The following is a 21,015-nucleotide window of genomic DNA, read 5'->3' as shown; positions in this document are numbered from 1 at the left end:
GATAATAATAATAAATTATTCTTGAGCACCAAATCATTATACTAGAATGATTTCTGAAGGATCATGTGACACTGAAGACTGGAGTAATGATGCTGAAAATTCAGCTTTACCATCACAGGAATAAATTACATTTTAAAATCTATTCAAATAGAAAGCAGTTATTTTTTAAAATTGCAATAATATTTGTTGTTACTGTATTTTCTTACCAACCCCAAACTTTTGAAAGATAATATATGTCCTCATTCAATCTGTCCACTATGAAAGATTCAAAAGTAAAGGCATTTAAGAACTAAAAACATAAGCAGCTAATGTTGATCCCCTAAATAAATGAAATATATACTTTTGATTTGTCACACTAGGGTACTTGTAAATTGACCATGACTTTAATGTTGTTGACTCTATCGGTTTGACAAAATTGGAGTTTATGGTCACAGCTAACAGTGTTTCACAGCTTTATACAACATAAAAAGTGTAAACAGCCCAGAAAAAGTCCAAACTGCATTTTGGTTTAAGAGATGGCCATCATTCAAGTGTTAAACAGTTTTATTTTCATAATTTAGCAACTTTTCGTGTGTTTTATCAAATTGTGGCTGCAGAAAAGACAGCATACGGCCCTCAAACCTTTTCATTTCCGTAGGACATAGATGTAGGTCAGGGTTATGTCTTCTACCTTCACTTCAATGATATCTTGTCAGAGCAAATCAAATCCGGAATGGAACAAGCTGCAAAGTCTCAAAGGAGTCACCTATGTCTTACTCTGTGTCAGAGCACTTTAGCCAAATACCACCTTTCGGGTATCGGATTTTACAGTCACACTGGATTATCATCAGTACTGTGAAAATCTATCTAGATTCCCTCAGAATATCTGTCTCCCAGTTAAATACCAGCATGTTTATTATGTCTTTCCACCAAACCAAAGAGAGTAGCCAGAAAGCTAGCTAAGTTCTCTGAATGGCGAGCTAACAGCAATCGTGTGAGACGGCTAAAAACAAGCAAAGACCCCGCAGAGCGCATGCGCCCATATAAGCTCCCATATACCCCGTGCTCTGTAGCAGCAGAATGGGAGACAGACTCTAATTCCAGTCCGTCAGGGGCATTAACTCTAAGCACAGGGATGATGCTAAACTCCCCTTCACACGTGAGAGACTTAAGCAGAGGTATACGCAGTGAGACAGACAATCTGTTTCGCAGAAATGTAAACAGCTGCACTGACACAGTTTTCACACACCTTTCTAAATTTTATGTCTTAACTTTTGAATTTCTTTTTTATTATAATGTGGCTGTTTCACATTCCAATTCTGATTTTGGTTTAAATGTAAAGCTAATCTCCAATTACAGTAAATGATTTGATTCATAATAACAAGATTGATTCACTTTGTTCATTAGCAAAAGCTGTTGACTATAATGTGGATCAAAGCAATTTAATCAAGCTTGCTGGTCAGAGCAGATTTCAACTTCCCATTGTTGACTAGCCTGAGCCTCACCACCTAGGTTTTGCTGGTAACAATGTGATTATGCTAGTTCATGCCTTTCTGAGCTGTTTCTTTTTCACATTTTGCACTGTGTCTGAGAGAGACTATAAATTGATGTTCTTACATTGTTTAAAACTTTTAGGAGACCATCTGGATAAATGTATAAAGTTCCCCTATTATGCTACTTTAAAGGTTACTAATTGTGTAGGTCTCCTACAATAGGTTTATATGCATCCAAGGTCAAAAAACACGTGCATTGCTCATCACCTCTTTTCTCACAGTGTCTAAAATAGCTTGATAAAGGATTCGGTCTCTCTAAACGCTTCCTTTCTGAGAGCTTCATCTGCTCTGATTGGTCAGATGCCCCAGTCTGTTGCGATTGGTCTACCGCTTGCAGCGCGTGTCGGAAACAAAACGCCCACTACCATATCTGAATTTCAGTCCTTTGAAGTGCATGCAAAGTGGATTCACAGCACTTTGTTCACAGGCAGCCAATGAATACCATAGACTGGCATTATGCAAATGTCTACGTAGATTTGAAACAGGAAGTGAGACTGAAATTGCTGACGACTCGTTTCAGGAGTTCAGAATCGATTCTTTATTTAAGTAGACAATAACTTTATTTGTCGAGCACTTAGAGCTTTAAAACTTTGCAGACCTTTTGCATTCACAAACAGCTATTTTACACACTCCATTTAAGGTAATATTCGAAAAAAACATAATAGGGGCACTTTAAAGGTACAATATGCAGGATTTTTCGCCACCAGGGGTCGCTAACCTCTTACAGTAACAAAGGCGTATATTAATGACGTATATTCAGCATTAAGCGGAATTATGGATCTTGTCGTCAAGCTGATGGATCTTTTATGGATGAGTGAATACAGTGATGTTTTTAACATGACTGTGGTTTTGCTAGACGTATACCAGCGCCACACGCAACGCGAGTCCCGCGGATATAAAGGACATTTCATTCTACCGAACTACACGCAAGTGCTGAATTAATACTCACACAGGTCAGTTTATTAGAGGAATTAAACTTGAAGTAACGCAGCGCTGTTTCACTTGCTCTAACAGTTACACTATCACACTAAATGGCATTTGTGGGTGGAATGTTGTTAGTTAGGTTGTTTGTTGGCTATATGAGACTAAGCTAGATTAACATTAGAGAATAACATACAGATCATATTCTAACTCTTCATCATGTTTAACTACATAACATTGATTAGTTTTATGTACATTTGCTCACCTGTCTGATTTCCATTACACGAGAGTAGATGTTAAAACTTCATGCTGATTTGTACTCGGCTTTCGCCAAGATAAGCAAAACTAAGACGTAGCTTTACAGTAAACTATGCCTTTCCATCCATTTACGCTTCTTTCCATATGGTGGTGTGACTCCCCTTCTGTCCGGCGTTAACGGCTGCAGTGTACTTGGCGCGTCAGCACACACGACGGCTGCAACTACAGGACCAGCACGACAACCGTCTGGATTGAGCCGAGTAGGGGACATCTCTAGGGTCTTCAAGTGGGCACCTTCCGTCCTCAGTGTTTCGTCGACTAGCCCACGACACCTCAAGAGGGCTGGACAGTGACTCTGGCGTCCCAGAGTCACCCCCCTCCGTCCCCCACTCAACTCCGCCCAGCTTACTGACCTCTACATCCCTCCTGCTGCTGAGACCTAACCACAATCTCACAATCTCTCCGCAGCCCAACCATACGCGCCAACCCGTTTGACTAAGGCTGTCGAGCCCCACTGGTGCGTCTAATAAAGTAACATGCAACACTCGCGTCTCTGTCAAGTCAAAGTTAGTCGCGGACGTGGAGCTCTCGGCATCTCGAAAGATGTTGGTCTTCGTTTTAGTCCTCTTTTTGTCTCAAAGTCTGCTTGCCATGGTCCATAATGTTTGAACAAAACAACAGCAGCGTGAGCGTCCTTCTAGGCATAACGGGCATAACCCAGTTCTCAACGTCTGTCGCCATGGTTACTATTGCAGTACGAGGTCAAACCTGGCGGAAACCGGGGATAACGCGGATATGACGCCATTGACTGCCGACTCCTCACCCCTGCTCACACGCCCCGTTTCATTGGTTAAAATCGCAATTTTCTCACGATTTACAAATAGTTGGAAACATTTGGGATATTGTAAGTAATCAACTAAACAAAATATATAACATTGGCCTAGTGGTTTTTGGATATTTTACTGCAAAAATCCTGCATATTGTACCTTTAAGGCAAAAAAAAAAACTTTCAATCTGTGATAAAATATCTTTGAGAAAACTTACCATCACTGGAAGCAAGGCCACCAGGTAAGATCCTTTTGACATAAACGCCATATTCCTCTCCTGTTAGTTCTTTCACACCACCGATCACTTTGATTCCTTAAGAAGAGACAAAGCATCACTCGTTAGACGTTGTTAAATATTATTCTTACATTTATATTGCTGTTGATATTGTATTTATCAATCAAATGTATTACTTATAAATCAAATAATTTAAACAAAACCCAGAAATCATACCACAGTCCCCGACAACAGGATTTTATGGCGATTCTGATTGCATTCAAAAAGAAAGAAATTGTGCGCACATCCTAAAAAAGATTTGGCAGGTGTTCGATCAAATGAAGCATCAAATTCAAAATAAACAAGAATCGGCACACTGCCACTTCTGCTCCCAAGGATTTATTAAAATGAACAACGTTTCGACCCGAAGGGTCTTCGTCAGGCCTTTTTGCATTTTTGGATTGCATTGCCAGTACTCACTGACAATTTGATGACAGGTGATTGTGAAATTAAAGATCTAAACATTCACTAATGTTATTCAGAAAAAACAGACTATGATTCCTTCTTTCTCTATCTAAACAAGAGGAGATAAATCAGATCTATCATGTTTACCATGAACATTAGACAGCTTTACCTGATGCATGCTGAAAGAGCTTTAGCTCTAAAAGTTTAATTTGTGTTCTGAGAGACTCCAAAAGCCATTTTAATAGTTATAAAGCTTACTTAACTTTGACTTTTTATGGGAACTGGTTATGGGGTTTGTAAGAGTTTTTAAAATTAATACTTCTATTCAGAAAGAATGCGTTAAATTAATCAAAACTGACAGTAAAGGCATTTATTATGATACAAAAGATTTATATTTCAAATAAATACTGTTGTTTTGAACTTAAGTCAAATAATGCAGCCTTGTTGAGCATAAGATACTTATTTTAAGAAAGGTATAGTACGGTAGTGTCCTTTCGGTTATTTTTCACTTTGGTAATCCAAATAAATGCATGATGACTAAATAGTGCAGCCCAGCTGCTGTAGTGTGTTCCCATTTGTGTCTGATTTTAAGTCAGATAAATGAGGCCTTAAACAGCTTATGTTCAAACCAGTCTCCCTAAAATTAGGATTTACAACTGACTCTGGTCAGTATTTACTTCTAAGCATTACATACATAGAAACTTCCACTTTCAGAGTTTCAGGTAAATGCTGTGAGGCTTGAATAAATGGGAACACAAAAATTATATTTCATGTTTTCTCTCATTCACTGCTATAATAGAAGTTTACCCAACTATGACGCCTTCCGCTTCTGAGAAACCCAGAAATGTGAAAAGGATCAATATGATGGAATAAGTCCTGCCTTCTAAATAAAATAGCCATTCGCTGATTGGTAAAGTCATCGCTCTGGTTTGCTATGGAAACAGTCAGCATTCTGTGACGAGCGCTTAGCACTGAATCCATTAAACACACAGGAATCCTGTTTTACTCCATTGAGGTTGAATATAATGAGGTTAAAAGTATTTTAAAATTATTTATTTTTAAAGAACCATTTAGAAAAAAAGATAGGGTAAATCACATTTCATGTTGACTTTAAAAAAACTCAGGGTTTATCTAAAAACAATATATTGAATAGAGTCATTGTCTAAATGCCAACATGAAAGGATGGCAGATCCCTTATTTGAGAGACCAACAGCAAATCAGTGTTGTCATGCCATTAATGGTTGAAACAACAGGAATGAGCTCTGACGCCAACAAAGCATGAAAGCCTTTAATGAGATGAGCATCTTTCACACCCAACGTAATCTCATGAGTATTCGTATGTATTTTACGTAAAGTGTGGTTTTACCACACATACAGTTATTTACCTTTCCATAGACACTGAAATGTACAATATTGACATATTGCCAGCACTAAAACATTCATTTGCAGGCAGTTCAGAAGCAGAATACACTTCCCTTGATGGACAGTACAGATTCTTTAGATTCGCTTTGGTCGCACGGTTTAGTCACACTCATGGAATAATAAATATCCTCTTTGTGCTTCAGGCTTATCTGGTATTAATAGAAAGACAATGTATTGGCACTAATTGAGTTTTGAGCTGATATTGCATATCAATGGATTCACTTTAAGATTAATCTTTAATGAGAAGAACTGCAACCCGGTTATCCCCAAAACAAGTGCTAAACTTAAACTCAAAATTTTTCATATACTCTAAAATAAATGCAAAGTAAGGACTGTGTCCAGAAAGTGTCACACTTTTAAGTCTGTTCCTGATAGCATTGCAAAAATGTGTTGTAAAATATTTGATTTATCGGTGACGTTTTTATTCAGAGCACCACTCCTGAGTCTGTATTCATGAAAATGTCTCCTAAAACAGAATCGTCTAGTAACACAATGGATTGTTGACTGTGCAAGTTGGGATGTAAGAAGGACAGGTTTAAGGAGCTTAGAGCTGCCTTCAAATAATGTTTTTGATCTATTGTGAAGAGGGAGATCAGGCTGCGGTATAAATATAACAAAGACAGCGCAAGACTTAAAAGACTGGAAAACAACCGTACCCTAAACCTATGCCTACGTTTTGCTTTGAGACTTCGCCATACGTTTTAAAAGATAAAGGTTCACGAAGTTTTTTTTTGCAGTAATGCCATAATAGAACCATTTTTGGTTCTTCAAAGAACATTAAACATCTTAAAAGAACCATTCTTAAAATGAAGAATATTTTAATAATCTAAAGAGCCTTTTTCCACTATAAAGCATCTTTTGTGCACTGGAATGGTTCAAAGGATGTTAAAAGTTCTTCATGGAACCACAGATGCTAATAAAGAAGAGTCTACTACAGCCCCTTTCGCACATACAGTCTTTCCTAGTAAATTACAGTTAAGAGATCATGTTCAGGAACTCACATGCCCCGAAATCTATAAAATTAATTCGATTTTAGATATAATTTGGTAGTAAACCAAAGTGTTGCACATTTTATTGGTGCAAAGATGAGTATGTGTATTTTGTCCAAAAATTGCAACTGCTTTGTATCACTTATTTAGAAGCACCACAATTACTAAATTGACATAGGGACTACTGAACAGATATTTAGACGTTTATTTTAAAATGCAAAAGTATTGAAATCAAGATATTTACTCTGTAAACCCTTGCATTTTTACAACACTATAAGTGTGTCCCATTGGGTAATCAAAAGTTCTACACACACACTTGCGGTCTTCATGCCCACTTGGGCCAAATACAAGAAATACGTCATGAACGTAGACAAGTGGTCAAATGTGGGTATTTGGACAGGCCCATAAAGTTCTGTCAGAGCGGTTTAAGGTAAATTCCACTGATTTTAACTGTTTTTCTATGTAAACATGCACTAGACCAGTGTTACTCATTGCGCGGCTCGCCAAGCTTTAATTTGTGGCTTGCATGGCGGTAAATATTACGGTGATATTACGCGCAGTCACTACAGATATTTCATAAAAACATTCAAAACAAGTAGGGCTATAACATAACCCATTAAAAACTCAAAGTGTCAGCTCTATTACAAATAATTTCGATCGGATTGAAAGGGGTGGTTTAGTATGCCTTTTCTAATCCAAACGAGGGAACATGTTAACACTTGATCGATTGAAAACCGAAACTGAAAGAACGACGTATGACGCGCTGAACGAGCTGTTGTTCCTGTTGAATAAAGTGTCATATAAATAAGTGACCCGTCATTCTATAATTCTCCTTTCACTCAGCGTCTGTGAAGTGAAGCAGGACTGTCCTTGTTTCAGATTATCATCCACAGACACTGGTTTTAGGCTTTTTTACTGTGTGATAAATATAAGCAGCACAGAACAACAGTTCATATGTTCATAGTCTCCAAATTATGACCAGAAATGGATAAATATTAAGTCTGCTGTTTAAAACAAATAACCAATGTAGGAGAATGGTTATTAAGCGCAAACAGCAGGAAACTCTGTATATTCGTCCAGTGTGCGCACGTCAAAAAAATGTATTCTGATTTGAAGTTTGTGACATATATAAACGCGCACATCAACCCGATCACGTTTAGCGTTCATGTAAACTACAATACATTCAGATTCATGATACATGATGGGCTAATGTAAAAATTACTTAAATTCATGATTTTTTTTTTTTGTCATTAAGGGAAATCATCTGGTCTCAGTTACAAATTTGACTGGTAAATCATAAAGAATGCTTTTTTCCCCGCCCTTTTGTATTTATTGCATTGCATAGGCCAATTGTATGTTCAGGGATGACAGACTGATAAGCAGATATTTATGCCTGGATGTGACTTTTGATACTTTGCGGTAAAAATGGGTCTCCTACTGACTTTGTCCTATCAGTGTGGCTCACGTGAAAAAAATAGTGAAGACCACTGCACTAGACGAACATCTGAACATTGCTCTGCGTCTTGTGCTCGAGACCCTGCCTTCTTTTCTATTCATCAGTGCTGACTTACTATAGTCACTAATACTATTATGTGTCTCGTGTTTTTAAGAGCCCAACCGCGTTCTGTGAACTCATCCCCTTACAATTGTCACTCAGAAAAAAAGAAAAGAAAGTAACTAAAATAAATCTAAGGCACTTCTCCTCATCCAGGAGGATGAAGAAAACGGCTCAGCATTTAAAGGTCATTTCCGATGATTGACATCACAGAGTTTACCGGTATTCTGGTACTGATGTGTAAATGGTATCTTACTGGGGGAAAAGATGGAATGACGTTGACAGCACATTTGTGTATTTATTTACATTTGTGTATATTCTGGTAATTTTACGGTAATTTACCAGGATTGCTGTGTGAAAGGGTCTTGAATAAATCTTAGTAACCCTTCAGTCTCAATCCACACCATTCTAAGAGTATGTATAATAATATGCCTTCTGAGGTGGTCTGCACAGACTGAAGACAGTGTTTTAAATTATATCAAGATATGATAGGATATTTAGTAAATTATACAAACACACAAATGTTAAAAGAGAGGAACATCTTATGAGGCACTTACCTAATCCATTCTCACAGTCTGTAAACTCCATAGAATGCACTGCTCGATCTACTCCATACGGACCCATAAGTGTCCTGTGCAGCACAGAAAAAAAAAGTGGAAACATGGAAAAACAACAACTTAGTAACATAGTGAGACCTGTCGGATTCAGAGAAATAATCAAGGTCTTTTTTTTAAGAATCAAACTTCTCTCTGAATTCAGTTAAATTTGAAGCAGGTAACATTCAGTTCATATCTGAATATTGTAAACAAAATGTCACTGTACATGCTGTGCTTGTGGACTGTTATTAGCATCAAGACCAGTTATTTCCAGTGGGGAATCAGTATTAATTATTTAGCATGAATGTCCTGCTTTGGACATGCTCCTAAAAATGTACTCTTTCAAACGAACTTAGAATCGGTGTATGATTCTGATTTTTGAGTCACATAACAGGGATTAAGGTTTACTTACGTACTTAAATCATTAAGTAAAATTATGTTATTAAGTAAAGAAACTCAACCTTGTTGGCAATGGAAACACTGTTACTATGCAATTGAAAGAATGAAATATTGTCTTTTCGTAGGAAATACAGTATATCAGGACACTGACAGGGCCCTATGTTGTTTACCAGCACTACACCAGAAAGATTACAAGCATCCACCACAATCCAGTATTTCCTGCAGGCTCGGTGCACTGTCCTTGAAACTTTAGATTGTCAGAACCTAAGACTTCGTCTGAGGCTCAAATTCAAGCTAAACATAAACAAGAGTTATGTAACAAAGTGTGTCCGCTGTCCCCAACACAGCGCCCTCTAAAACAGCCTTTTAAAATGATAGGTCTGTGGAAATCAAAAAAGATATAAATTGTACTTTTTAGGGTTGTTAAAGTTAACTTGTGATTTTAATAAAATGGCTATTGCAATCATTTAAATGTATTAAATAAATATGCTTAATGCAATAATGTATCACATACAAAATTTGATATTATTTCTAATTCAAAGAATTCAGAAATCCTGAAACTAATTATGGTTATTTTATTCCAACAATAATTCTAGTTTGTTGACAGTAAGAAAACAAAAACTATGCGCATATAGTTCCAAGAGTTTATATATCAAGAATCGTTACCATAATAATAAAAAAACACTGTCCCAGTCACCCTAATACCTTGAGTAAATATTCATAATATTTTAATGATTTCTTTTAGTTTTAGTGTAATGAAAATATAAAAGCCAATTATTTAATTTTGCAAACGTCATGCCTAACATCATGTCTTATGCTGCATTCAGGTGCTATCGGTAATTTGCTGAAGCACTACTTTGTGAAGTCGTGATTGTGAGCTCATCCTCTTCAAATTTTGACTTGAGGGCGTTCATATCTAATTTTTTTTTTTTACTTGGAAACTAGTATTTACAATAATTTCGATAGTATGTGAAGGCAGCATAAGCATCAATAAGTTTGATACTAACTAACCTCTGATCAATAGCTAAAAGCTCAGTAAAACAAAGTTTTATTAATTCCACGAGGCGTGTAATATGCATGGATTTAGTGAGTAGCCTACTACGCACAAACACATTATAATCTCCGGTTGATTAGAGCACATTATTAGTACATCATTTAAAGTGTTGTGAATTCTTCAAAATATAGCGGGCAAATAAATTCAAATATGCCCTTTTCACACTGTAACTACAGTCGGTGCAAATGTGTAGGTTATATAAAAAGAATGGTGAAGAACCCGTCGTTTAACGCATTTTACTCACGTTTTTCATTCTCTCACCAGTTATATTAGTAAGTACGCAACAAGCACGCTTTATAAGTGACACACCTGAGCACAGCACAGGTAAAACAAAGTACCCAAAAGTCACCGAAACCTCCAGTAGAGGACAAAAGTGACAGCGCTCTTATGTCGACGATTCTCTCGAAAACACTCGAGCGCTTATCACTCACTGGAACTAAGGAGCTGGAAAAAACGAGACAAAATGCAGCTCAACAACCACAAAATGACAAAACAAACGTTTTTACCTGCTAATCATGACTGCTCCCTTGTACATGACCGAAAATGTTGGCATTTTGAAGCGGTTTTTGCGCATCCAGCGACGCGTAGCGTATGCCCATTCCTCTCGTGATCAGCGCCTCGCGGAGGTCCGACACAGCGCGAGCCACATGATTCACTGCTACAGCCAGCTCTAATACAGATGATCCTAAACATCACCAACTTTGCCCACAGATTAAATCTTATGCAACAGAAATGGGGGATCGTGTTTTTTATATAGATATTTTAGAGATAGAGATTTTTTTTTTTTGGCCATTGTTTAACAATGACTGAACAGGTGGTTCCCAAACTGAGAAACAAATATTCACGTTTATGAAAGGACTTTAAAGGTTTAACTTGATATACAAAGTCTTACTGACATTAAGCTATTTCAATCCATGGGGTCTTTCAAGGACACCGGGCTGAAGTCTATTATAGAAATATGTTAGGTTTTTTGGCATCAAATTAGACCTGATTTGGGAATTGAAACTGATAAGCTACTTTAATCTATCGATATCTATCCAGAGTCTCCAAACAAAACACAGGATGAACGAAACAAAATAATCACACTGGGATGAAGTCCATAGTCTAGCGAAGAAGTAGATAAATGTTATACTATATTACTACAATAAACTGTACCTATATAAAAAATAAAAAAAATAAAAAAATAAATCTAAAAGGTGCTGAATGCATCACCTTAGTTGGCAACATCTAAAAAATATATCATCAAATCAACCTTACTACATTTGGCTACACCAACAAACGTCATTGGTAAGAGTCAGGTCAGACAGAAATAGCTCCTTAATGACATATTTTCACATTTACAGTATCCTACTGAAGGATAGTTGTGATTTCTTAACCCCTGATGGTGTGGAATCACACTGCCACTAGTTATTTTATGAGTCATGAAAAAATAGGAAATGCTGATGCTTTGGGGGGGGGGGGGGGGGGGGACAACATTTGTGCAAAAGCAGAAAACTCTAAATCCTTGTTAACTCAGAAAGACATATTTAATCTCTCAACCATTTCTATTTTTAGCCAGCGTTATTGTCTATGGTCATCCCATGCGAAGCAAGAGTGCTTTTCTCTCACGCAGCAATCAGATTTATACATGGATACTTGAGGTAAAATTACACAATGGGTGGATTACACTGTCCAAATTTACTCAGCTTTTTGTATTCTTACAATATGTGTAACGTTTTCAATGTTAAGTAAGTGGGTTGAAAAAAACATTCCTTGAAAAGACTAACTGCATGCATAATGTAATAAAGAGACAACCTGTTCAAAGAGATCATTGTCATAGTGCTCAACAAATAGTGTTGCTTGCGTCCTAGTTAGAGTCAGAGTGACACTTTGCTTTAAATGCATTGTCACTGTGTAACTCCTCACTGTCATTTACCTCGACACATGTCCGACTTGAGTTTAAGTCCATATTTGAGTCATACCTGTAGCAGCATCTTGGATAATGTTATCAGGCAAAGTGGAAATATGTGCATTTATTGTTATTGTCTTAGTTAATAATGCAATAATGGATCTGCTGCTGTCCACAATCTGTCAAGTCCCTATGACAATCAGTGTGACCAGACTAAGGGGGCTTTCACACTGGCAGTTTAGTTCGGAACGGGGCACGGTTCGCATGAAAAATCGCTAATGTGAACGCTGTCATGGGACCCGGGTGCGCACTGGGGTACCGAACCCGAGACTACCTGGAAGAGGTGGTCTGAGTTCGGTTGCCCCCGAACCGTGCCGCGGTTCGCGTGAATGTGAAAGCAACACGGACTCGGGTGCGCACTTGTTCAGGAAGTAAAGTAACCTGCGCATGCGTTTTTAGCTTATTGTGATGTATTTAGTTAAATAAAACGCGTGTAAGGGATGATAGTGTTGATGATTTACCTTGGATACGAGCGAGAGTGAGCCTGCGTGCAGTGTATTCGTGCATTGCGCGTGGAATCAGGGCAACAAAGTTGGAAATCCACTGTCTCCTAAAAAGAGTCCGTTTGCAAGCAGCAGAAGTCCACCTTATGTGACACACGCACAGTAAACCTGTAGTGTTCACTCAACTGCGCATAATAGCAGCGAATTAATAAAAAAAAACACAATATTGACCCACGTTCTATTTTCTATCATGCGCCGTGCACGTTTGCGATGACGTCATATGCACGCAAACGCACCAGGGTTCGATAGAATCAAGTTGTGTGTGAAACCAGACCAACGCTGCGGGGGGCGCCGGGAACAAACACGCTCGGGCTCGGACCGCAGCAAACGAGCCCAGTGTAAAAGCCCCCTTAGCTTTCTTGTACCAAACTCACAGGTTGTAATGATGTAATTTGTGGACTAGCTTTTACACACACGGCCATGATAAGCTTTATTTTCAAAATGATCACACCAAACTACACAGACTTACAGAACTCTCTGATGAGGTCAATATGTCAAGTGTGATTTGCACATTCACATATCAAGTCATGACTGGGCAGAGTACTTTTTAGTGCACAATAATCTGCTAGGACAACCTGTCAATCAACCGCGTACAGCACAGTTATTCGGAAAAAAAAAAACAGAAGAAATGTTGACTATAAAACAAATACTAAAAATAAAAAGATAGTAGCCTACACAAATCTTAAGCATTTTGTGTGCATACAGGTGTGCAATCTGTTTGATTGGTTGTACGGTTGGGTTCCTTTGCATTGATTGTTTAGTTGAAGTAAAACATTTTAAAAGGGTATAGTTCACCCAAAAATGGTTTCTTCAAAAATCATTTACTCACCCTAATTTCATTCCAAAACTGTAAGACTTTCTTTCTTCTGTGGAACATAAAAGAAGATATTTTGAGAATTGTCTCAGAGTTGTTGTTTTTTTGTCCATACAATGGATGTCAATAGGCATTCTTCAAAATATCTTCTTTTGTGCACCACAATGGTTTGGAATGACATGAGGGGGAGTAAATGAAGACAGAAAATTCATTTTTGAGTGAATTATCCCTATTCTCGAGTTCACACTTACATATAATCGAATAGGGCAGGGGGTTCCAGTCCTCACGCCTCCCCACATTTTGTATGTCTCTCTCATTTGACACGCTCAGTTGAGAAGTGGGTTCCATTCAACCATAAGTGTGCTGCGAAGTGGACTTAAAAGGGTATTTCGCCATTTTAAGATTCCAGTCCGAAGTAGGTGTGTTCACGCGTTGTTCACGGATGTAAAGTGCGTGAGATGCGACAATTACAAGTCAACTATCATCATTATGGGTTAAATAAGATAAAAAGACATATTTAATATACCGTAACCAAATTATATAACCATAGCTACATACATATCAATTAGTTTAGGGCTTTTGAATTTCACAGATTAAAGTTACATTTCTTAAGTAAAAAAAAAAGTCTACAGGTCATCATTTACTCACCCTCAAGTTGTTGCATCAAACATCTATGAATTTCTTTCTTCTGCTGAACACAAAAGATGATGTTTTGAATGTCAGTAACCAGACCTTTGACGTCATCCAATGACTTTTATAGTATTTTTGTCCATACTATGGAAGTCAATGGGACCCATCAACTGTTTGGTGGTTACCCAAATTCTTTCAAAATATCTTCTTTTGTGTTTAACAGAAGAAAAAAACTCATACAGGTTTGGAACAACTTGAGGGTGAGTAAATGATGACAGAATTTTCATTTTTGGGTGAACAATCCCTTTAATATTTATATGGATGTATTATATACATTATTACACCAACATCCAAAGAGACAGGCATGACCTTCAATTGCAGTAATTGCAACAGAACATGTCTGTAACGGTCACCAGCTGGAGTGCCCTTGAGAGCCACCAGAGGGCACTCCACATCAGACTATTGTCATTCCCTCACAAACTACATTTCCCATAACTCACTGCCCGACTCATCCCTGATTGCATCCACCTGTGTCTCATTACCTTGTTAGTCTCAGCCTATTTAAACCATGTACACTCATTCATTCCCTGCGAAGTCTTGTATGTTGTCTCACTGCATTTCTGAGTGTGTTTGTATCCTGTTTCTCTCGTTTCTTGATTCTCTGCCTGTTCCCTTGGATTTCTCTCTTTGCCTGAGCCCTGATCTGTGATTGTTTGTTTGTGTATGACCCTTGCCTGTTATCTGGATTATGTCTTTGGATTACCCTGTTCAATAAACACTGCATTTGGATCCTCAACATTCGTGTCTCGGAGCAGTTCGTGACAATGCCTTTCAAGAATCGGGCTCATACAGTCACAGCAGGCGCTGTAACTCAACAAATGTCTCCATTGTCTTTCGAGACAGAAGGATGCCAATATTAAATGAAAGCATGGTAATTTATAGCCTTTTATATTTATTTACAGAAATGTATTATGGCATCAAACCTTAAACTCCTTTAATATAAGCGACTTGAGTTTCGTCTGTTTGATGACGTTGGGTGTTCTGAATGAACACATTTTGTTAAGGGAAGTGAACTTTAACAGATATCATGTGCTCAGTGCGTATAGGACCCTGTCAAACATCATGAGTGATCAAAATCATGGCTGATGTATTTGTATACTATGTATTATTATGACGAGTTTGTGACGACTGAAATAGAACAGTTTTCATCTCATTTGCTCTAAAAAGGCAAAATGTGCCTACATTTATAAAGCCTAAAAGGCTATAAATATCCTTTCAGAGCAGCCACTGTGATACAGGAGACAGCTGTTCTTTATTCAAGAATCTGCCATCCCCGAGAATGGCAAAACAGTAAAGCTCAGGCAGAATGGCAGATATTTAGCACTGGAAGGCTTAGCAAAGGCTTGAGACAATTTGAGATGAGCTATTGAAATGTCCCTGAGAACAGCCTGAAAAATCCTACATTTGAAAAACTGAAATCATCTTTTATTCATCAGACAAAAATATTTATGAATATATAACTCACTTATGCTGTGTCTGCAGTGTCTTTCATATAATATACCAGCACTGAAAACACCCTCTCCCACCACCTCTGATCCACACTGCCTGTCAGGCATTGGCAGATTATATAGCACTACAGTGCAACATGCTCAAACATATTTGACAACACAACTATAAATTTACTGGAAACGAGCGAGTAAAAGAGTATGTTGCTGTTGCAGTACTTACATTGTGCTGTAGTTTTTTTCCATTCAAGCTGTGGATGAAGGTGGCTATTAAATTAATGTAAATATTAATACATCTAAAAATTTCACTAAATCTTGCTCCGAAGTATCATTTATCTCACCACTCAAGAATCTCAGAAAGCCAACAGCCCTTCACCCCTCTTAAATCGCTGAAGCTGTAAATCCTATGAATGATGATTCATGACAGATTGTTTGTCCATGTGATTTCTCATGATGCAGAGAATTAATTCATGTTGGCTGTTTCTACATTTATTGGCATAGAATGAGTCTTTATGGTGGTTCTAAATCGAAGTGTTGATTTAGTATATGATGTATGTATATACAGGCCAACATGAATGTATATTTTAATTAGGCTTATCTGAAATGGATGTCTTACAAGGGAAAATATTGTTTTCTGTCTTCAATCTGTTCATTCTGATTACAAATTGTAAGAATTGTAAACAAATACACTGGGATTATCCACCATGCAATACATGCATGTATATTGGTGGAGCAAACAAGTGCCATGAAAATCATATACTTGTTTTAGGCACAATGATGGTTGTGGTTAAAATATTTGATAAATGCAATTAATATATTGTGTGATAAATGTTTAAGGTAAAATAATGCAATTTTATTTTAAATCCAAGGATCCTGCAGAGACAAATTCATTTTTAAAAGTATGAATATTCTATATTATCCCAAGTAATATGAAAACTGCATGGATAATAAATTGAATGACATATGATATCTGTCATCTTTGCTTGTTGGCTTACAGTGATTGACTGATGAAATCACAGTCCTAAAATCCTGAGCTGTGGCGTGAAAGACATCAGACAGGACAAATATAAATGCATTTCACACTTTCAAGAGTCCTCAAAAACAAAATACATACATAATATAAAACACATTACTTAATAAAATAAATACATTTAAAAATTAAAATCGTCAGACTACGTGCCTACTGTTGAAACATGTTAAGCATTTCTCAAATAAATAATTAAATTATTCGTTCGTAGTTTTGTTAAAAACGTGTTTGTGTTTTTAAAGCAATAGCAGTCTTCATTTTAGGATTTAGTTTTCAATAAACTTTAAATTTCACTTTTTGTAGGTGGATACATTTTTGTAATTTTTGAAATATTTGTTCAGCAATGTTTGTTCAAACAATGTTTGAATAACAAATCTATATTTTATAAAAGAGCATTTACACTCGGAGGACGTAGAAAAAGCATATCATGTCAGCCCCTCAAAAGAAAAAATGTATTTGTGTCTCTGTATGCAAATACATTTATGCACCATGCACCACAATAAACATACAAATACTATCCCTTCTCCTTCCAGCAGCCATGGCAACTACCCATTGCATCAGAAGTTTAATCACCAAATCTGCACAGTGGGTTGTTATCAGATTATCGGATAATCCAGTCCACATTGAGAAATCATAACAGCGGAGCGGCGGAGATGCACTACGTCATGTCTGTTTTTGGCCAGTCCCGCTTCTTGTTTTTCATCTAGGAAAAGCTCAGTAAACGTGCCACCCATTGCAGTAATGAAGAATGGGAAATGAGAGTGGCAGCTTTACTCAGGAGCCAAGTTTCCATGCTGGACCACCGAGTGTGGTGAAATGGGTTAATCTGAAACAGTCTGACAGGCCAGTCTGACCTGTTTACTAACAGCTGCAATCTGGGCCCATGACTGCCCTCCATAGGTAACAAACAGAAGCGCATCCCAGAAAATGTCACAACATATCATTATCCACTTTTAATCATGCTTGATGCTGTCAGCATAAAAACAACACTGAATGGGATGAACAATCATGAAGGGATTGTTGAAATTGTTTTTTCTCATATTACGGAAGGACAGAGATTGTAATTTAATGAGACGGCTTTGGATCAGCAAGTCTATTAATGGTCTAATTTTTGATCAAATCAGAGAAGAGAAAAATTCACATATTCACAAAATATTTTAAACTGACAAAATATGACAGATAAACTTTTAATGACAATAAGGTGTATGTCGATAGTACGTATAGGTGCACCATAATGTATACGTTTATGTTCTTTTTTTTATGGTAAGTACAAAAGTCGACTCTTTGCAGGACTAATGTAAAAACATGCCTGTTTTTTTTATGAATCTATAACAGTGTTGCAAATAGCGTAGAAATCAATAAACCACAACAAAGCTGACACAACAGACCGGTTAACAAGACCTCATTATTAGGCAGGACTGAGACGAACAAGATAACAAAACAGCAAAAGTCGGCAAAATTGTGATGTTGATTCATTGATAATGGTTATTAGCGAAAAACATGCAAAAACGAAATCAATAAAAAACAACCATGCAGATAAATATTTGTTATAGGATGTGTTGTATAAAAGTATAAAATCAAGAACTTTAAAAAAATGTTTTAAATATATAACTATGTAGCTGACTGTGTCTGTTGTATAATAAAAGTTTGCATCCAACACAAATGATTCTACTCATTAATTGCACATATTTCATTTGATTACACTGCATTTAAACATCGCACTGAACTCTTAATGACCCCTTACTTGTGCCTAGCTTCATTCATTTATGTACTATCTGCCATATAATGCTGTCCTGTATTTAATCCACAGACATTGACATAACAGTCACAGATTCATGCAGTTACACTGAAAAAAAAAAACGCAGGCTGGTAGAGGGAGCCCTTTTCTGTAAAACTTTTATACAGATCCAAAACTTCTATGCTGGCTATGAGATAAATGCTGCAAAAACTTCTCTGAAGCCTCATACATCGTCTGTACAAAAACACAAAGCAGAAGCATGGTGTTGTAAACCACATGAATTGGTTTATATTTGTTTCAAATAAGGAAGTCAAAGTGATAGAAACGCTATCATTTTCATAGTGTAGCATCAGCGCAAATCCACAACGTTAAGGACACGAGGACACAATGCCCTGTTTGTGAAACACTATATGCACTGATTGATTAAAGGTAAAACTATTGGTATACAAAGTCATCACATTCGTGAGGTTGAGCTGATATAGCATCAAACACACTGATAGTATCTTAATGCCATTAAAATTAATTTCGTATTAGTGTATAAGAGTTCAGGAGACAGGACATGTGTTTGGGTTTACAGCGCTCACATGGACACCATGTCCATGATCAGATCAACTATTTACACATGTACATTTGTTTACGTTTTTCCTCCAGATATACATAAATGCTCAAGTAGAAATTCTATTCAGGTTTTTAGCATCGATTTTAGCATAGGATAAATAACATTTGAGTAATTAAGTTATTGATGAAAAAGTGATGAAAAGTGACCAAAAAAATGAAAAAGATCAAAATACAGACTTCTTTTCTTCAACATATGAAGTTAAAGTATTCATTCAATGTACAATTAAACAACATCAAAAGAGAATAAATTTTAAAAATCCAACTAAACTGTAGTATCTTGAGGAAAATAAGCTTGAAAATCAAAAGATTTACTTGTACTTGTGTTATAATATCATGCAGCTTTTGTTATATTTAAAATATTTTATTTTGCAACATGCTTCAGTTGTTCAGACTGTTTCTTCAGGTCATCACTAAAGTACCGGTCACCAAACACTAAATTTAGCACGTCACCGGGCAGATTCATTCTCAGGTAGGCTACACAATCAGCTATTCCTATATTTCATGGCTATAATATTAAATTAATGTGCCATCAGTAGAATATTCAAGAATGTTTCCACCTGTCAATCACACACCTGCTATGATCCCTGATACTGGTGATGCAACTACTGACTTTCATTTGAACTTGAAGGCTGCTGACAATCATAAACAGTGTTAAAAACCTTTCAGAGTGCCAGTTCACCTTACTTAACCTCTACATTTGGGTAATGCCTTTAGATGTAAACAAACCAAAAATCTCTGCCATATACTGTTCTCAAACTAGGGTCCGGGAACCCCATGGAGGTTCAAGGGGGTGCTTGGGCATCCATGAAAAATTTGAGAGGAAAAAAATGATAATTTACCTAAATGTAATTTTAGGGCTGTCAAAGTTATCGTGTTAACTTAAGAAATTGATTAAATATGTTTAATACTGTTTATGTGCATTCCAAAACATTTTTAATCACTAATCTTTTATCAGCGCCGGTTTTTAAATGTAAGAAATCATTTTTAAAGGTTTTAACATTTTACATTATTCTTAGTGGGTAGAAAATATAGGCTACATAGAAAACATTATCCAGATATTGTTTTCATCGTCTCTTTTGCTTTATTACACTGACAATATCAGTTATTTACAGTAGCCTACAACAATTATTTAATTTAGCTAACAACATGATGGCTTTATTATATCAGGGTTAATATTTTACGTAGGCCTACAAAAAGAGTTTTCAGTACAAATGAGCCTAAGGTATGAAAATATAAATGTGTCTTTATAGCCTATAATAATCGGCTGCAGGTTCTCTCGCAAGGGATCATCATCTTTGGGGTCCTTGGCATAAAAAACCCTGGTCTAAAAGAAGATGAAGATACGTATAACTTCAACTGTATTGGCTATATAAACGCAACACGTTTTTGTCAGTAGTAGCCTACTTTTTTGTTTAATAATTACAGGCTATTACAGACATTGCGCACGAACTTGACGTCTCAGTTTTTGACGAGACTGTCCAAAATATCTATTATCATTACTCAAAAAATGTCAATGCCATAAATCTTAAGCCTACCTAATCTTTGTTAATCCGGAAATATGTTTGAAAATGCTCACGGCTTTACTCTGTCGAAATAGCGAAACCTCGTCGTTAAGAACATTGTGTGAACAGTAGCCTACTGTAGCTACATGCTCTTCATTAATGATGCTGATCTTTACATGTCACATATACACAGTTAGAAACTTAAGTCGTTTACATGAATACTTGTAGAGTTTAGAGTTTCTTAATGTCAATGCGAAGGTGGAAAATAATAGAGCATGCAAAACTCTAAAACCATATTCAATTCTTACCAGTAAATGAGCGAAAGTCCATCAAAACGCTCGAGCTGTCTTCCCCCGGGGTTCAGATAGGACATTGCATCCAACTCAAACGTTAAAGTTGAAATAGCCTGCTCTGGAAACGGAATTATATGCTGCCTCCAAGTATGACCACCAGACACATCACCGCGACTTCATGTCATGCTTGTAGTTCGCGCATGCA

At 36.9% G+C, this 21,015-nt stretch overlaps 1 protein-coding gene across 4 annotated transcripts in view; it reads right to left on the bottom strand.

The window, feature by feature from the left end:
• Window positions 1-21,015, bottom strand: part of si:dkeyp-72e1.9 (syntaxin-binding protein 4) — a 46,890-nt gene extending 25,875 nt beyond the window's left edge. The window contains exons 1-3 of one of the 4 annotated variants that reach the window (XM_056240603.1): window positions 20,826-21,015; window positions 8,741-8,814; window positions 3,756-3,851 (exon numbers count right to left, since the gene is read on the bottom strand). In XM_056240603.1, the coding sequence (XP_056096578.1) occupies window positions 3,756-3,851; window positions 8,741-8,814; window positions 20,826-20,890 (235 nt within the window). In that variant the 5' untranslated portion in view covers window positions 20,891-21,015. Of the gene's footprint in view, window positions 1-3,755; window positions 3,852-8,740; window positions 8,815-10,738; window positions 10,949-20,825 lie in introns of those variants that run through there. The other 3 variants (XM_056240604.1, XM_056240602.1, XM_056240605.1) reach the window with 3 other exon arrangements.

Source organism: Rhinichthys klamathensis, unplaced genomic scaffold, assembly GCF_029890125.1.
Source record: "Rhinichthys klamathensis goyatoka isolate OS25496 unplaced genomic scaffold, OSU_Roscu_1.1 h1tg000605l_1, whole genome shotgun sequence".
NCBI lineage: Eukaryota > Metazoa > Chordata > Actinopteri > Cypriniformes > Leuciscidae > Rhinichthys > Rhinichthys klamathensis.
This window is presented reverse-complemented; position numbering and strand designations above follow the sequence as displayed.